The sequence below is a fragment of the Cyclopterus lumpus genome, chromosome 21 (assembly GCF_009769545.1).
Source record: "Cyclopterus lumpus isolate fCycLum1 chromosome 21, fCycLum1.pri, whole genome shotgun sequence".
NCBI classification, from domain to species: domain Eukaryota; kingdom Metazoa; phylum Chordata; class Actinopteri; order Perciformes; family Cyclopteridae; genus Cyclopterus; species Cyclopterus lumpus.
In genome coordinates, this window is record NC_046986.1 from 21,871,273 (window position 1) to 21,888,877 (window position 17,605).

Genomic DNA, 17,605 nt, shown 5'->3' on the forward strand with positions numbered 1-17,605 from the left:
CTTTAAATGGGGGGGGGGGGGGGGGGGGGGGAAAGAGCATGATTATGTGGATGAACACAAAGAATGATAACAGACACGTGTCAAAGGAACCACGCAGGGGATGGATGTTGTGTCTTGATGGGAGTATAAACTGGCCGGATCACTTCCTGGTCCTCCTTAAAAGAGTTGCCCTTCTCTCCAGATCCTTCTTCCTGTCTGCAGGGGGGGGGGGGGGCACCTGTTGGCACAGAGCGGCTTGGTGGATAAGAGAAGCTTGTCCCATTCAGACTGGCCTCCACTAAAATTCACCTGGTGAGGCTCTTTTTTTTCCAACTCAAAGAGTGCAGCACGCCTGTGTGTGCGTGTGTGTGTGTGTGTGTGTGTGTGTGTGTGTGCACTGGAAGGACATCTTCTTACAAGACATCAAATGATCCGTCTCGTCGATGTGAGACACCGGTCTATTAATTCCGACACAATGATGGAGGCAATGCTTGGTGTAGAAACATGACGAGGAATGAGGGCAAAACCGCCAGACGTCTTTTTATTTGTACGTTGTCATTTACTTTACAACTCGCTCCAAATCAAGAGCCTCTCTCCCTGCTTCCACTTTGGCTCAGATTGCAACGAGACTCGATGAATCAATGAAAGTTTCAACAATGTAAAGGGAGTGCTTTTAGAAATCCCAAAACAAGACGCATCTTGATTCAAGCAATCAGTACAGGCCACTAACAATCTACAAATTATGTCATGCACAAGTAAATATTGCACCATTTAAGCCGACTGGAGTTTGAGACGCGGCTCGACCAACTTCTATTTCAGAAGTTCTGCGGAGCCTCACGGACCTCAGCCTCCGGACCCAAAACAATGTCTGTGGATTTGTGAAATTAAAGTCACACATAATGGCAGTTTTTTGTCCACCAACTTCAGGGCGTGATGGTAGATTGGGGCGAAAACAAAATAAACAAATGAAACAAGCTGGATGTGAGTTCCTGACAGAGAGAAGAAGAAAAAGAAGAAAAAAAACAGGGGTGAGCGAAATATTTGGCCAAATGCCAACGAGACATATTACTGTTGGGCTCTTTGGCGAGGGCGCAGGAGTGGCTTCGATCTTTTTCTTGTCTGGCCTGGCCTGGCCTGGCACAGACCACAGCCCTGCTCCAGACACAATAGATCATACAGTACTAGAGAGAGGGATGGAGTGGGTGAGGGGGGGAGGGGGGGGGAGAGTGACGAGGTGGGGTAGGGGAGGCACGGTGCCTTTTCATTACCATGGTCACCAATGGCACTATTAACCATTCAACACCCCCCCAATTATCCTCCCATCCACAGTGGGAGAGACAAAGCCTGGGCCCCGGTCTGCTGGAGCAACATGGCCACTAATCTGTCTCACTCCAACATCACACCCACTTCACTGTCTCTGGAAGTCACAACGTGCACAAGCGCTCCACGAAGCACCCGTGGTACTTTTTTCTTTGACGTCACCACCTGAACTCGTCAAGGAGTTTTATTTGTATAATATATATATATATATATATATAATATATATATTTTTATATATATATATATATATACATAAAAGTGAACTGCGGGAGAGGAAGATGCTGATGGTGGAGGAAAAACCACGACTCTGAAACGATGAGATGAACTCTTCTGCGCTGAATGAGAGATCAGGTTGTCCCATTCAGACTGGCCTCCACTAAAATTCACCTGGTGAGGCTCTTTTTTTTGCACTGTATACACGCTGACTCCGGCAGCGTGTATGCAGAGTTTACTTTCCGCACAGGTCGTGGTGTGTCCGACGCCACGCGCCTTCTCCATGGAGACCGCGGCTCACAGGGGCCACAGGGGCCACAGGGCGAGCTGCATGCCTTTACTCAGGAGGCCGAGACGCACACAACAAAAAGAAGAAAACAAGCTCAATCCTGAGTTTACGCACTCCATCTGGTACTTTTTTTGTTTGTTTGTTTTGATAAGACTTTGATGTGTCTGCGAGTCAGGCCCGGGAGAGGGGGGTGGGGGGCTGAGGCGTGACTGGGGGCCCAATGAATAGATCCACAACAGTGGCTTGTTGTGTTTGTTTACCCTTTTGCCGCGACCGTGGAGATGGTAGAGCATTCATCAGGACCTTGGAGAGATGGGAGGCACACACACAGTGGAGGATGACATGATGGCGCACACACACACACACACACACACACACACACACACACACACACACACACACACACACACACACACACACACACACACACACACACACACACACACACACACACACACACACACACACACACACACACACACACACAGTGGAGGATGACATGATGGCACAGCTGAGCTGACATTTGAGAGGCTGCTGCGACTGCACATGCAGATTTGATGAAAAACAAAGTTTGAAACTAAAAAACTTCACAGCCATCGCAGTCAAAACATATTCCCCGATTGTTAACCACTTCGTTTGCAGTGTCGAACGCCTCTCTCTCCCCATCCGGCGGGATGCAGCTTCCTCCCACCGGTCAGCTGCGTGGTTCCTCCGGCACCGCGGTGGACAGCACGAGGAGGTTACGGGCCTGCTTCACCGACGGCATGTCGATCATGCTGCCACGGAAGGTGAACGCGCCCTGGACAGGTTCACAACGGGGGGGGGGGGTTAATCTCAAGATGAAGGGCGGGGGCGTGCAGATGTAGGAAGTAGATCACTGTGCTAAAGAAACACAACAAAGCCACTATATAATAAGTATGTTGTGTGTATCGGGATGTAGCATTACAAAAACAGGTTTTTAATCCATGGACATTAACACTAAAAACTCAATAGTTACAGCAAATATAAAGTTGCAGATGCAAATGGACCAAGCAGTGTGTACGTCCACAAACAGTCAAAAACACACCGAACGAGAGAAATCTGTGAATTACACATCATCTGGTATAATATACTATTCTGAAAGATCTCCATGAAACCTCAGGTCAGACAAATGCTAGTCAATAGCTAGAGGTGAGAATGATGAACAACATGCACCTGTCGTGTTGCGAGACAAAGGGACTGACCCTGCTCGCTGTTTCTCTCACACGCACACGCACACGCACACGCACACGCACACGCACACGCACACACAGAGGGATGGGTAGGATATGAATCCCTCGGGCAATGCTTAGTGGGAGCAGCCCTGCCAGGGTGAGTGGTGTGGGCAGATTGTGTATTACCTCAGCAGATAGCCCACAGAGCTCGGCACACAGAATCCAACCATGCACTAAATTAGGAACAATAATATTGTACACTTAATTGGCCCAACTCCCCCCCCCCCCCTGTCCCCTATGTCGTCTTTAAAGAGTCACCCAGGGGTGTACAGTATGCATTCTCTGGAACTACAGAGGTGTGTGAGAGGGGACACAAAAGGATGGGCCTGGGGTCCTCAGAGCAGAGGAAGACTCCACTTGTCTCAACACAAGTCACATTTTAAGTTTTGTGTGTGTGTGTGTATATATATATATATTTATATATATATATAAAAAATCCCCATGTTTATCTAAGGTCTCTTCCTTGTTAGACAGCGTATAACAGACTTGAAGAACATGTATGGCTCTGTTTAAGGACTAAAGTGACATCTCAATGAGGTTGCAGACTGAGAGGTAAATTACTGGAAGTATTCAGTGAACAATCAGCTTTTCTTCTGTGAAATAATGGCACTTTACTCTTTGACAGAGGACGTTAACGTTTACCTTTCCCTCCTCTTGGTGCTGGTCAAAAGCAACGATGAGCTCTTTGGCCCACTGGACCCTCTCTTGACTGGGGGAGAACTCCTCCTGCACAGCCTGGATCTGCCCTGGGTGGATGACCTGCTTACCTGCATACACACACACACACACACACACACACACACACACACACACAGTTACATATTGTCAATTGTCCTACAAAACAAACAATAGTTTTACTTTACAAAAGCTTTCAATAACACAGTTTGCGAGAGAGGAGCCACAACACAGAGGAGCAGGAAATAGACAGGACTGTCAGGACGTCCTAATGGCAGCACAGGACCAGAGGGCAACATGAAGGACGTCAAGCGTCTCCCTGCTGAACGCTCAGTTAGGCTTCACTGTGTGACGCATGTCGTCTGCCGATGCCGACGGAGCGGAGCCGAAGTACTCAGAATGAGGCGGTGCACCTGTAGACCAAGGATTGTATTTATACATAATACAAGTATTATGTGATATAAAAGGAAAATGCGTGTCTTTTCTTTTGACATTTTAAAGCGCCTCCGCATATCTCTAGCACTGCTCGTTGTCGGTGGTCACATTCCTTCCAGAAGTGAAACACAATCCTAAAATGGAGCTACGGCTCTGTCTGACATTACCAGCCGCACACACACACACACACACACACACCCTCCCACTCCCTCTTAGTTAAAATGTGGGCCCACGCTGGAGACATAATCCTGTGTACGTTTGCAGATCAAACTTGTACCGATGAGTTACGGTTATGAAAACGTCTGGTGAGAAACGACGGCTCGGCGTTCGGCCAGCAGGAAGTCAACACTTTACGGGCTTAGTTCCGTCGCCGGCAACACATCTCTCAAGGTGGCCAGGCGGGCGAAGAAAAACATGATTGGAGCCCAGGAGAGGAGAGGAGAGGAGAGGAGAGGAGAGAACCCAGCTAAGCTCACCCCAGTTAACCTCGGAAAAACAAACACATCACTTCACACAATCAACACACTGTAGTTAAAGGCTGTACTACAATTACTAATGGCAGAACATTGACGTGCAGCTTGTGATTAATAGAAACCTTTCAGAGGGAAACAAAATAGGACACTTGTTAGTGTGTCATTGCGAATTCATGAATGCCTGCGCATTTGTTTGTTTGTTTGTTTGTGTAGCAGAGAGGCTGTCAACTGCACATTTTCTGCTGGACTAACAGCCTGAGGACTCCCTAGGGCTACGCTGGAGTGTGTGCGTGTGTGTTTATTTATTTGTGCACCCCCGCGCGCCACCTCGTCTGTAGTGCTTTACTAACAAGTGGTATTCTAGAACTCGCAGCAATAATGGAAATCAATTGTTTTGAAATCAATCTGCGTGCATGTGTGTGTGTGTGTGTGTGTGTTGCATTCTACTAGGATTGAGGCAAGGGGAGTGTGTGTTCACTCCTCCGCCACCTGTTTTACCTCTGGGCTGGACACAGGAACCTGTTTCCACACTGAAATTGGCAGGCTTAGATACCCTCAAAGAGGGTGTCTCTTTGTGTGTGTGTGTGTGTGTGTGTGTGTGTGTGTGTCTGTGGGACAACAGGAGAATGACGGAGCGAAGAAACAAGACAGGGTGACTCAGGTGCCCTCAGTTGCAACCCCATTGGCTCTTCTAAAAAGGCATCATTCACGCCCTCCAGCCTATCCCGGCCTGCCATGTGGTGCTCTCTCAGGCGAATGATGGGCAGGGTCCCCGGGATGGAAGTAAAATGCAGGTCCCTGAGAGCAGGGCATTTTGTGGAACCGTTTTTTAAAGAATTATTATTTCTGGGGAGCTGAACACTTTGGGAAGGATCATCGAGTCGTATCAGCAACGCATAGTTTACGGCACATAAAGCAAGGTGCTTATGAAGTAAAAAATGCTTTATAATCAAATCCGAAAAATTAATGACCCTCCCCCCAGTAGATTTGGCCTTTGTCGAGGTTGTGCAGAGCTTTGCGCTGCCCGTCCTGTCGACCGGTACGCAGCACCGGGTGTTTGTGCTCCACCGGCGCGTGCTGTGCTCGGTGCTAATGGATGCCGTACGCGGCTTAGGTACTGCCAAGGTCAATTACTGCACAGGTAGAGGCTTTTGGCTGCCCCGTATTATTGCTTAAGCACACTGGGGCCAGTAATAGCTACTAACTAAGATTATACAGAGTGCCCACGGCTTGTAAGCCACTAATCCAGTGCTCTGAATGGTTCGGTTCCATATCAAATCTGACCATTTATTCTATCATTAGCTTTAATGCCTTTTTCACCGCATACAAGCAAAACCTCCAGCTTTGAATGAGTGTTTGCTGAAAAAGGACAAGTCGCTTCTGATTCACACAAACAGTTATAACAGAGTATATTTCTAATAGAACCCTTTATGCAATCTCTTGGAGCAGTACTTCACCGTAGAACTGGTCAGTAAAGAAAGGGAAGATATTTGCACATGACTATAGCTGCAACACTTTGGATATACAGACACAGAAATGCACATGAGAGAGTAGGAGGTGGCAAACGAGGTCATCTGGACAATAAAGACAGATTTGATGATGTGGAGTGCAGGTGGCTCGTGTCTGGGCCAGTGCAACATGGAGGGCGTGCTCAGGGATTCACAGTTTTGCAGTGGCAAAATAATTGAATTCAATTATCATGTGCTTTTTGTCCTTCTTTTTAATCTCCATTTCTTTGCAGTGTAAAAGCTGACTTATTGTTGAAGCTGTTCTGCCTTATTCCTAGATCTCACATATGAGGAAAAAACAAGCTCGGCATAACAACAAGCTAATTAAAACATTATGTAAGGAGATTTCCCCGCAGAAATTATGTAAATACCTAAATAAATATATTTACTGCAGCGAAGCAAGAATGGATGGAATATCCATTTTGGAACAAGCTGTCCTGCCTTCTGTGGTCTGTTACATGCAGTCTGCAGGGCGCGCGCACACACACACACACACACACACACACACACAGAAAGCTGTTGCCTGGCTACAGACACACACAGAGCATCATTAAAGTAGATGCTACCACTACTTAAACTCCCTTTAATCATACTCGCATGCACATTTGGACACGAGCAGGTACGCCACCTGAGTGCGCACACACACACACACACACACACACACACACACACACACACACACACACACACACACACACACACACACACACAGAAATGTCAGAAAAGCATTTAAGAACAGCAGCGTTGTTCACAATTCACTTCAGCAGCACCTGAGGTGCTTGAAAAAAAAGAGAGAAAAAAGACAAAGCAGCCAGTTGTAAAGTCGGACACAGTGGTCCTGTTGTAGCCATTCAGACCTTCCCTACAATGAACAATACAAGTGTATTAATGCCAAATGAAAAGCCAGATGTTCTGCATCCTTCCACTGTGATATAAAATCAACTAACTTGTGCATCCTATCCTCACTCGGAACGCAGGAAGAGCAAGAGGGAGTAACAGAGGGAGGAAGGAGTGAAAACTGACATGTTGGATTGCCTGAATGCAACAGGAAGTAGAGGGAAGTCTGTTACGGTGCCGCAGGGCGGAGTGAAGAACATCTGGGATACAAGTGAAGAGCAACGCCCGAAAACCACGTGACGCAACTGGAGAAATGGGACAGACAAGTTGAGGTGACTCAAAAGTAACAGTAGTTAATGGGACAGGGGGCAGATTCTGAGACCCTGGTGGCAGGAAGTTTACCTGTAAAGCCCATGAGAGCCCCCTCTCTGGCCTGTCGCCTCAGCCCCTCCACGTCTTTGTAGTCGATGTGGACCAGGTCGATGGCCTGCAGACCGAACGCTTTGGTGGTGACCACCACCTTCTGCCTCGCGTAGAGGAGCTCCCTGGCATCTTCAGTCCGTGTGGCACCTGGAGAACAAAGTACGGGGGTACGCTCACGTCACGCAGGTCACATACGATCTCAGAGAGAGGCAGGCGCATACGATGGGAAATTAAAAATGCAAAAGAGAGACAGAAACCATGACAGCAATTACACAGATATACAGTACAAAAATATCTTTCTGTGCCATTTGTGAAGTGGATTTGATCAGTTAAAATCTATAGATGTTGTCATTAGATCTAGTTTACTATATGTCATTTAGCTGAAATCCTTGTTTCTCAGTGTCCATTAAATCCATATAAGAGGCCCCAGGATACGATATTATCATGATACTTTAGTAACAATACGATATTATCATGATACTTTAATCACAATACAATATTATCATAATTCTTTAGTCACAATACGATATTATCATGATACTTTAATCACAATACAATATTATCATGATACTTTAATCACAATACAATATTATCATAATTCTTTAGTCACAATACAATATCATCATGATACTTTAGTCACAAAATAATATTATTATGATACTTTAGTCACAATACGATATTATCATAATTCTTTTGTCACGGTACAATATTACTGCAATTTTAAACATTGCAATATATTGCAATTTATTACCCATGTCCAACTGCAAATTATGCAGTTTTTCAACATCTGTATTATCTAATATATGGCAGGAATTATCAAAAAGGGAGTGGACCAGCAGTTCATCATACCTATTAAGTTTATCCTTTAAAAGAACCCAATCACGGGTTAAACTGGCTACAAAACAGACTCAAAAAGTAGATTATGATATAAATGCAGCCCCTTTTTACTTGTGGAAATATTGAAATAAAACACTGAGATGTCTTGATTTAATAAATAAAGGAAGTGGTAGAGGAAATGCATCTTAACCTCCATCTCATTCTTAACTCACACCCCACATCTACAAATCACCCGATTATTTAAAGACAAATACTGGATTTCTAACCACTTTTCCTGCAGTACTTTAAATCATCCAAAACAGGACAAAGGGGGATCGACCTGTGGGATATGCTTTTGCAGACAAACAGATTTTACATTGCAATATAGCCTAACGATCTCTGCCGCAAATCCATAAAAATGAGAGCGAGAGAGAGAGAGAGAAAAGCACATGTGTGGCCAAGAAAGAGTGCAATGGTTAAGCAGACGGTATAATAGCTACCTATGCTCGCGCAGAAGTCATCAGAGCCGAACACCACGCCGTCATGCTGGAGACCGGCCTCCGGAGCGAGCCGACGGATTTCCTCACACACCGCCTGGACAGAATATATTTTAGTATAACACAGGCTGACTGGAGTGACACAGGTGTACAGAGGGAGAGAAAACGCTATTGTATTGGCACCAATGCTGCGCGGTTAATCTTAATCCAATATTCAAACAGTAGTTCAGATAATGTTGATTTCTGAGTTTCCAAAAACAGCCGTCAGCACGACCTCAATGCTCTTTGAGTACCATTCTAAATGTTTCTATAAAAATCAGGACATGTTTCATCTGAAGTTCGGTCACGTATTAAAAGCTGGAATTGCTGTTTTGCCAAATTTATCCTTGTTTACTTATTCTACGACCATCCTGTAATAAAGTTGTTGTACGGCCGCTTTGTATTGTGGATTTAAGAAAATCATGTTTTGATTTGATTTTTCAGATGGCATTAAAATAGAAGTCAGGTTTCATATTGGTCTGATACCTATGAAAAATGCAAAACAAAAATGAGCCCTAAAAAAGACTTTTATTATCAAATGAGTAAAAAGAAAGAAGAAAAAAAAACCTTCTAGAATGTGACAGTCTGGGTTGAAGAGTGGGAAACAATAGGAATGCGTCTCCTGGCTTTTGTTGGCCTCCAAATTAATTTCACCACTAGCTGTGCCAAAGCTGCTTTTTTTTCTTCTTTCCTTCCTTTTCTTCTTTTTCCTGCTTGTAACCTGTGGTTCAGTCTGGGCAAAGATACAGGGTGTTCTCAAGAAAGCACGCAGAGGCACCCCCTGCCATCAAAACACACACACACACACACACACACACACACACACACACACACACACGTACACACACCGGCAGACACAACAGACAGCCACAGAACTGGAGTGGGGAGCTAGAAGACAAATCCAAAAAGAGGAGGAGGGGACCGCATGTCCCCAGAATGCAGCAAAAAACGTGCCCCTTTCCCCGCGTAGCTGAAGGTCGACGTTGTACCAGGACAGGAACCGATTTGACGCTTGCCAAAATATCATTAAGAACTCTTCCACTACGAAGATATTACAACAGTTAGTGATTAAAACATGTCGACGTGTCTGGAGAGGGATGGAGGGAGACTCACACGGACAGAAAGAGAAAAGAAAACTAAGCCCATTTTGAGAGCTTTTGAATCCCTTTCACTCGCTGCCGCGAGTCTTTAATCTGCAGTGAACAATGGGCAAACTGCAAAAATTATGTCTTACGCAGGCAGTTTCTTTGGGGGGGCCGTTTGTTTGTTCGTGATTTACCTGAAAATTGAGCAGGCCCACAGCGGTTTCCACGAAGGTGACCAGGCGAATGGGCTCCGTCAGTAGCCGTCCTTTCAAGTTGTGCTGAAACCTGCCAACAAACTAAGCACACGGGGACGATGTCAGGCCCCACTCATTAACAACACCCACTGCTCCTGCAAATGGGAAACAATGAAGCTCGGCACAGTCACAGCACATTCATGTGTTCTCACTACTCCTACAGTCCACACATCCATTAGATGCCTGTGCTTCGGTGGAGGACATGTATTCTCTGCAGCTCGTGTGGCTTTTCACACATGAGATGAATCCATTAGTGATACTTTGTATACAGTCTTTTATTTTATATACATATATACTGTATGTATAGGTATATTGTGTATATTGTATTTAAGAGTTCCTGTGCAGCTACCACTCTCAGAGGAACACTTGTAAATGCATTATTAGTTATACGATTGAGGGAAAAACAGGGCTCTCCTACTGAGATGCTGAGCTATTGAGTCAGAGTGAATTTAAAACTGGAGAGGAAGAAAATGTTTAGCATTTATGGAAAAAAAATACATAAATGATATGACATCTTTCAAAATTCACTGTGGGGGTAAGAGACATAGAGGGAGGAGGAGGAGGAGTGGAGGGGGGGAAAAAAAAGAAGGAAAAGAAACATTAACGTGCAAAAGCTCACTTATGATTTGAATCTTGACACCTTTATTACCTGCACCGTTCCCATTTCGGTCCGTACCGAGAAACACGGCTGCGAGGGTTCAAATAGCGCGGAGAGAGAGAGAGCGAGCGAGAGAGCGAGAGAGCGAGAGAGCGGCGTCAAAAGCGGGTGAAATGAAATATTTTACATTATCACCAGGGTTCCCCCTTTCGTCTGAAGCACGGCAGAAGAAGAAACAAAATAGCGGGGGAGAAGAAAAAGTGGAGAAGAAACAAGATTTGGGATGTCTTTGAGTGTGTTTTACTCCCTACATTATTCTGTTTTGCGTCGCGTCCCCCCACCCCCACCCCCCCTCCCCTCCCCTCCATGGCAGGGGAACAGGGAGACTGGAGTAACAATCAGGGTGTGATGTGACACTTTGCCGAGGCCTTTATTCCGAGCAACTCCTGCTAATATGCAAGCTCACCTAAGTAGGGCTTTAAAACCCGGGTTTAATTCTTTGAAGACCAAAGCGATTCAATTTTTTCCAAGAGACCAGTTCACAGCGAGCCCTGGACTGCCAGTGGGGTAGCCCAAATTCCAAAATCTATCATCTGGAAACACACAAAAGCCCCCTTCCGTCAGATATTTCCTTTCAAAGCCAGTCAAAAAAAGAAAAAAGAGGGAGAGGGCGCAAAAGCTCAGAGTAGAAATGTCTAACTCCATGTCGCCCCACCCTTCCTCTCCTTTTCCTCAGCTCCCTCTTTGACACACCGGGGGTAAAGAGAGGGAGAGAGAGAGCGAGAGAGAGAGATATATAAATAACCTCAGGTGCAGCGCTGCCATTTCTCTAAATGAAGAGCAAAACAACCCGGCGCTCGGCACTCACCACTCTTGTTCTCTTGAAAACCGAAAAGAGTGGGGCCTCCATTGAAGGATTTCAAAAAAAAATAAATAGGGGCAATTTTAATCATCTCTCCATTCAATCTCAGTTGGATAAATCATATCTGAGAGATTTGCATAAATACAAACCATCAAAGACTTTCCATCTTCAAAGAGGTTTTCAAGACCCAATAGGCTTTGTACTGTAATCATCTGAGGTCACAACCCTGTGGGAGCAGGGCTGCTATGGTAACATAAAAACTAACGCTGGGGGCTTAGCATAATATCCCCCCCCCCCTTCTTCGCGAACACAGGAAGAGGAAGGGTTGTGTGTGTGTGTGTGTGTGTGTGTGAGGGTGGTGGTGTCCGAGAGGGGGTGTGCAAAAGAGCGTGTAGATAAACCTATTTCTGTGACAGAGGAGACCAGTCCGTCGCGGGGGGAAACCTAGCCGATAATACACACAGACATATTACCACGGCGACGGCGCGCCCACGACGAAGGCCGAGCCGAGCTGCTCGGATTCGCCGGTCGGGAAGCAAATGACAGCTCAATGCGGCTAAAGAGCCTCGCCGCCGCTCTGATTACATGTTTCTGTCCGCCGGCTGTATTCTCCTCTCCGGCTATTGTACACTTTGAAGTGCCTGATTTACGGCGCGTGAGAGGTACGGTGCTCGTGCATTGTTCCTGCGGGCGCACACAGCAACTATTAGCAGTCAATGGTCTCTCAAAAACACGGGCCCTTTAAGATGTTATTCATTCCCGGATTGGGAGGAAAAAAAAAGAAAAGAAAAGAAATAACACCTCTTCTCGCCATTCAGAGCCACGCTACAAAACAAGACCATCTGACAATTTTCACCACCCAATCCTGAAAAGAGAAGGAGGGAGAGACGGCGCTATAGAGAAAAGGAGGCTATAGTGGGACAAGTTTCAATTAATTTTCTTGAAAAGGGGGCCAGATTAAATGTTTCCGGCCTGCTGAAGTGTTCATTTCACAGAGGGGAAGCGGAGAGAGAGAGAGAGAGAGAGGGATGAGAGGGAGGGGACGGGAGGAGGAGTAGGAGCGGAACAGGGGCGGGGGGCGCGATTCTTTCGGTCCCAGTGCACACCAAATAGTGCGGTGGGCAAAGAATGCGCACGGCTCTGAGTCCGTGTGAGAATTGTCCCCCGGACAAAAGGGGGGAGTTACGCCTGTTATAGCCCAATAAGGCCTGTCAGTCACACAAGGGCCGAGGGGAGAGGAGGAAGGCAGAGCTAAAGGTTTTCCACACAAAGGGAAACAAGCAAGTCCATCTTTAAGCGATAAATCAGTCCTGTGCTAATATCAATAAAAAATAAAAAAAAAATGTAAAAGAGGGAGACAAATAAACAAGCGAGGGATTTACAAGAGCGGAGAGAACACAAAGCAGATGATGACACAACACGCGCAAAACAAGACACAGAGAGAGTGCATGCGCACGCGCGCGCACACGCACACACGCGCACACGCACACACACACACACACACACACACACACACACACACACACACACACACACACACACACACACACAAATGAAATCCAGGTCCCACCCAGAGCCACACAGACTTGAGCATACATGCACCTGCTGATGCAGAAATGCCCCCCTGACAAAACACACACACACACACAGTAAATCCAACGTGCAGACAGATTTACAGTGAACACAAAAGCTGTAAACATTAAAAGAAGCATGCCTAAGCGGAGCAATCATTTTACAATTTTATTTTTTGAATTTTGAATTTAAAAGGAAATGAATGCAGAATAATGTATTGACTAAAGTGAAGGAAAGCAGCACTGGGAGGAACGGTTGAGCTAAGGGAGAGAATTGTTGAACACCTGTCAGCAATTAGACCTGGAAGAAAGAAAGGGCGGCAGGAAATAGATGTGTTCTAATTAAAAGCACTAGTTAAAAACTTCCTGCTCCAAGACACTGTGTGTGTGTGTGTGTGTGTGTGTGTGTGTGTCGTAACGCTGAGGGAAAAGCCAGACGAGACACCTTCCTTTCACTTCTCTCCCTCCTCTAAACAAATCTTCATTTCTGCTCTTGTGTGATCACCAAGCGCCGTTTTGGAATTTGCATCTCGAAACGGTAACAAAAGCTTTATTTAAAAATAGTGCTTGGGTATGCGGTTGGCCCATAGTGTTTGCAAAGAGAGAGTTAAAAAAAGAAAACTCAAAAACAAACGTGAATTAGCAGAAAGTACTTTTACGGGACCTTTGAACTGTATTCAGACCCGCGTAGCGAGGGAGGCGGACAGTAAGCGGGCTCCTTCCTGGGAAGCCAACCATATGGAGCTGATCACAACGGCCTGCATTAATGATGCCACCGTCTCATGACCTTTCGGGACCTGACATCCGTGCAGCGCCCCTTTATAGGGAGCCAGAGGGATGGCCAAGGCCCAGACAAACCGCCTCTCTTAACTGGGGCACACGCAGGCCCAGTTAGGGAAGACAAATTGTACTCGGTAATGTCATCGGGAACCACATCAGTGAGCGGTCGCTCCGTATTTGTTTTAACAGCTAATTCATGTGAACCAAAAAAAGGTGCAAAAGCTGAGGATATCTGACGTCTGATCAGGTTGAGGGGACGTGACGGGAGATCTTTTTAAGCACCGATTCGAAAGCAACTGTGCAGTCCTCACTCAGCTTGTGATCTTCCTCAGACTGACATGACGGCCTTTTGATTTCACATTGGAGAATATTCAAATGTTTGAGGCAGACTTCTTTTCATTCGATTCTGACTGAGTGCCTTTTAGTTTCGATGAGATTCATTCGCAGCCGCAACGCTGCACTGGTCGAGGCGGCTTTCCAGTAAGTTCAGAGTGGCAGAAGGCACCGTTGTGTTGTTACAGAAAGCTATCGGGCTTCTGGAGCTAATCCCAAAGTAATGTCATGCGTTTCTTGAGCGGCGGCCAAGAAAAACACCCCGTCTGTCCCTGAGTCCAGCCACAGGGATCGATTCCCACTCTTACTGGGAAATGGAAAAGTTTGTTATGATTGCTTTGAAGAGTCCCGTGGTTTCCTCTTACTCCGTGAGTTTGTGTAAGAGCACCATTGTGTGTGTGTGTTTTTTTTAAAAAGACACACAGAGGTGAAAGAGAGAAAACTCACGTGTATATGTTGCCTTATTTAGTTTTTTTTTATGTATTGCAACAAAGTTGTTGCACATGGTTCCAAAGAAACTTTCAGATTATTATGTTCAGCCGTTCTTCTTTTTTTACTTTTAAAGTGACTGATATTTGGAACTTACCCACTGCACTTCCTGCGTGTCCTCCACTTTGGGCAGCATGATGGCAGGAGGCAGAACCTCAGCCTGCAGGATGACCTGCAGGTCAGCCTCGGCTAACCCGCTGGACACAGAGTTCACCCTCACGCACTTCTCCGTCCGGCCCAGGTCCAGCTCCGCCAGCATCCTGGAAATTGTCTCCCTGGCTTCAGTCTGCAGCACGGGAACAAACATAGAGAGAAATACAGAATGTTTCATGCAATGCATTTTGGGGATTCAAATTCCTTGTAGGATTCAAAACAGAACATTTTACAGAGCCAGCTGTTGAAGATGACAATCCAAGAATAGACGAGCACAATGCTAAACGGATCAACGAAAGGAAATGCTGAATACTGGTGATTTGTGACAAAACAAATGCACAGAAGCAAATCAGTTCCATTCACCCAAAATAACTAAATAAATACTAGATAGATGAAGGAGAATGGAAATAAAAGTTCAATTTCCTCCAAAGGAAATGAGGCTACATAAAATATATTGACCATTAAGCATGATTATGCAAATAAACAACACATTGCAGACACAAATAATGTGTCATCATCATTGACAAAGCATAGCTCACTCTAGATACCACGATGGAACTTTAACATGTACTGTATATATAAAGAGCAAAATACTAAATAACAGTGTGCCACAAATCAACAAGACAGTCGGCGCACACTCAACCTTGCTCCCTCAATGCGGGGCATTGTATGAGCCGGGCAGGAAGAGGGACGAGGAGGATGGGGGGGGGGGAATCAAAAGGGAAGCCTACAGTCCCGACTTCTATCGCCAACGCAGGAGCACACGCCACTATATTCGAACCAGATGCTTGGCCACAGGAACGGAGAGAGAGAGAGAGAGAGAGATGGAATGGGGAGCGAAGTCCAGGCCGGCGAGAGGAGAGAGGCTCTCTGGGAGAAATGTGGTCCGAGTTAAGCAGCAACGAGGAAACGGTAGCTTAGGAGATGTCAGGTTGGATCAGAGGCTCGAGCCTTTGAGTGCTTGTGTATGTGTGTGTTGTGGAGATTCTCAGATTGTTTTTTTCCCCCGTCCTTCCTCCCCTCCATTTCTACTTAGTAAGAAAATGTACTCAAAAGAAATGCTCAAATTAAAAAAAAAAAAAAATGAAAACTGAAACTGGCACAGATTACAGAGTGTGCAAGAAATGTTTTGGGATTGCTTATTCGTGAAGTGAAATGTGTTAAAAAAAAAATTAAAAAATCAGATGGATGGCGGCAGAATGTGTGATGCTGATTTGCTGATGCTTTGGATTTACAGCAAAAAGGAAACAGTGGCATATAAAAACAAGGGAATCATTGGACGAGCAAAGTCACGTGGGTGTTCATGAAAGCGAGACTGCAGACAGACATAACGCGGAGAGCCCATACATCACAGTCCCTCGTAAAGAATATATATTAAATACTACAGCGGACTACAGTCAACCTAGGATCGGTTGTACGAGAGCTTATGGGGCGCCCTCAGGGGTCACGGGACGAGCTCCTGAGACAAAACAGCCCTCGCTCTGATCTCCTGGAATGCAGAACTGCACTTGATATCACCAACGTCCCTCCAGTATCAATAAAAATACGGTATCAAAGTACATATCAAAGATTTGCAAGGATTTAATGGGGGGTCACGAGCGGGCTGTGTCGTCTGTGTCCCCGCCTTCGGCCTCATTGGATGAGACAAGAGGGACTGTCCCGCGCTGTGATCTTTGACGATGTTTTCTTTTTGCCGCGCCGCCGCTCTCGCCGAGACGGACCGGTAACTTAAAACGGATGGGGCGCTTTACGCAGCCGTAATTCACTCGTTCATAAACCTGCTACTTGGTGGATTACATTCTGTCTGTCCACCCTCCACCCTCCCCCCACCCGGTGACTGGAGAAAATTGATCTGTGAGAACCCGCTCGGCTGCCTCGTAATGTCAGGAGTCACATTGATCCCCGACTGAACCAAAGTAAATAGTGATCCAGAAATGATCCAAAAGCATGGTTTAGAACATCTGCAGGATCCAATAGACTGCGGAGGGCCGAGTAGCGCGCTCCAGCCGCAGCCTCTGTGTGCATTAAAATTATTTTTAATGGAACCGGAGACCGCTCTTTTGCAAGAATTGTCTCCCTTTCGCAACGGTGTTTCTGAAACCGCGACGCCGGGGAATGGCTCAAAAAGGGGAGCAGGCCGGGTCGCCGCGCGCCGTCCTCACTTTTATCTCGCTTTCCCTGGAAAGGTGAGATATTATTCCGACAGACACCTTGACCCCTACGGGCTCCGCTACTCCAAGCTTGAATAAAAGCCCTTTGAAAAGCAGATATTTTACATTAATGGACCGCCATCCAACAAGTTGCTTCAAAGCTCCCTCCCCAATCACCTGGTGTCCCATGGAGAGCTCGCCCCGGCGTGAGCTCAAACTCTTCTTTGATTTCACCCCCCCCCCCCGCATCATCATCCTCATCATTAGAAGCTGACACATGCGGGCGGGTGGGCGGGTGAGCAGTTGGCCAGGGCAGGCATGGGCCATAATAAGGCCTGGACGCGGACAAGAGGCTTTTTCTCAAGTGCGGCAAAAGGCTGACCTCTGCGAAGAGCGAGGTCAGCTCCTCGACGCGCGGCTCAAGCCCGGGGGCCCGTCGATGGGCCTTGCAGACGCCACATGAGACCGTCCAATCGGAGGCGTGGGTGGCCTTCATCTCCAGCACCGGATTGCGGATGTCCGGCCCTGCGAGAAGTCGCTCTCACTGGGCGTAGACTCACACTCTCAATTTCA

At 46.4% G+C, this 17,605-nt stretch overlaps 1 protein-coding gene across 1 annotated transcript in view; it reads right to left on the reverse strand.

Annotated features, from left to right (window-relative positions):
- Positions 1-369: 369 nt before the first annotated feature.
- The window catches only part of clybl (citrate lyase beta like), a 60,240-nt gene continuing 43,004 nt past the window's right edge, over positions 370-17,605 (reverse strand). The window contains exons 3-8 of the mRNA XM_034562464.1: positions 14,827-15,015; positions 10,037-10,138; positions 8,722-8,815; positions 7,385-7,552; positions 3,697-3,821; positions 370-2,600 (exon numbers count right to left, since the gene is read on the reverse strand). Coding sequence (XP_034418355.1) covers positions 2,496-2,600; positions 3,697-3,821; positions 7,385-7,552; positions 8,722-8,815; positions 10,037-10,138; positions 14,827-15,015 — 783 coding nt within the window. The 3' untranslated portion in view covers positions 370-2,495. The remainder of the gene's footprint in view (positions 2,601-3,696; positions 3,822-7,384; positions 7,553-8,721; positions 8,816-10,036; positions 10,139-14,826; positions 15,016-17,605) is intronic.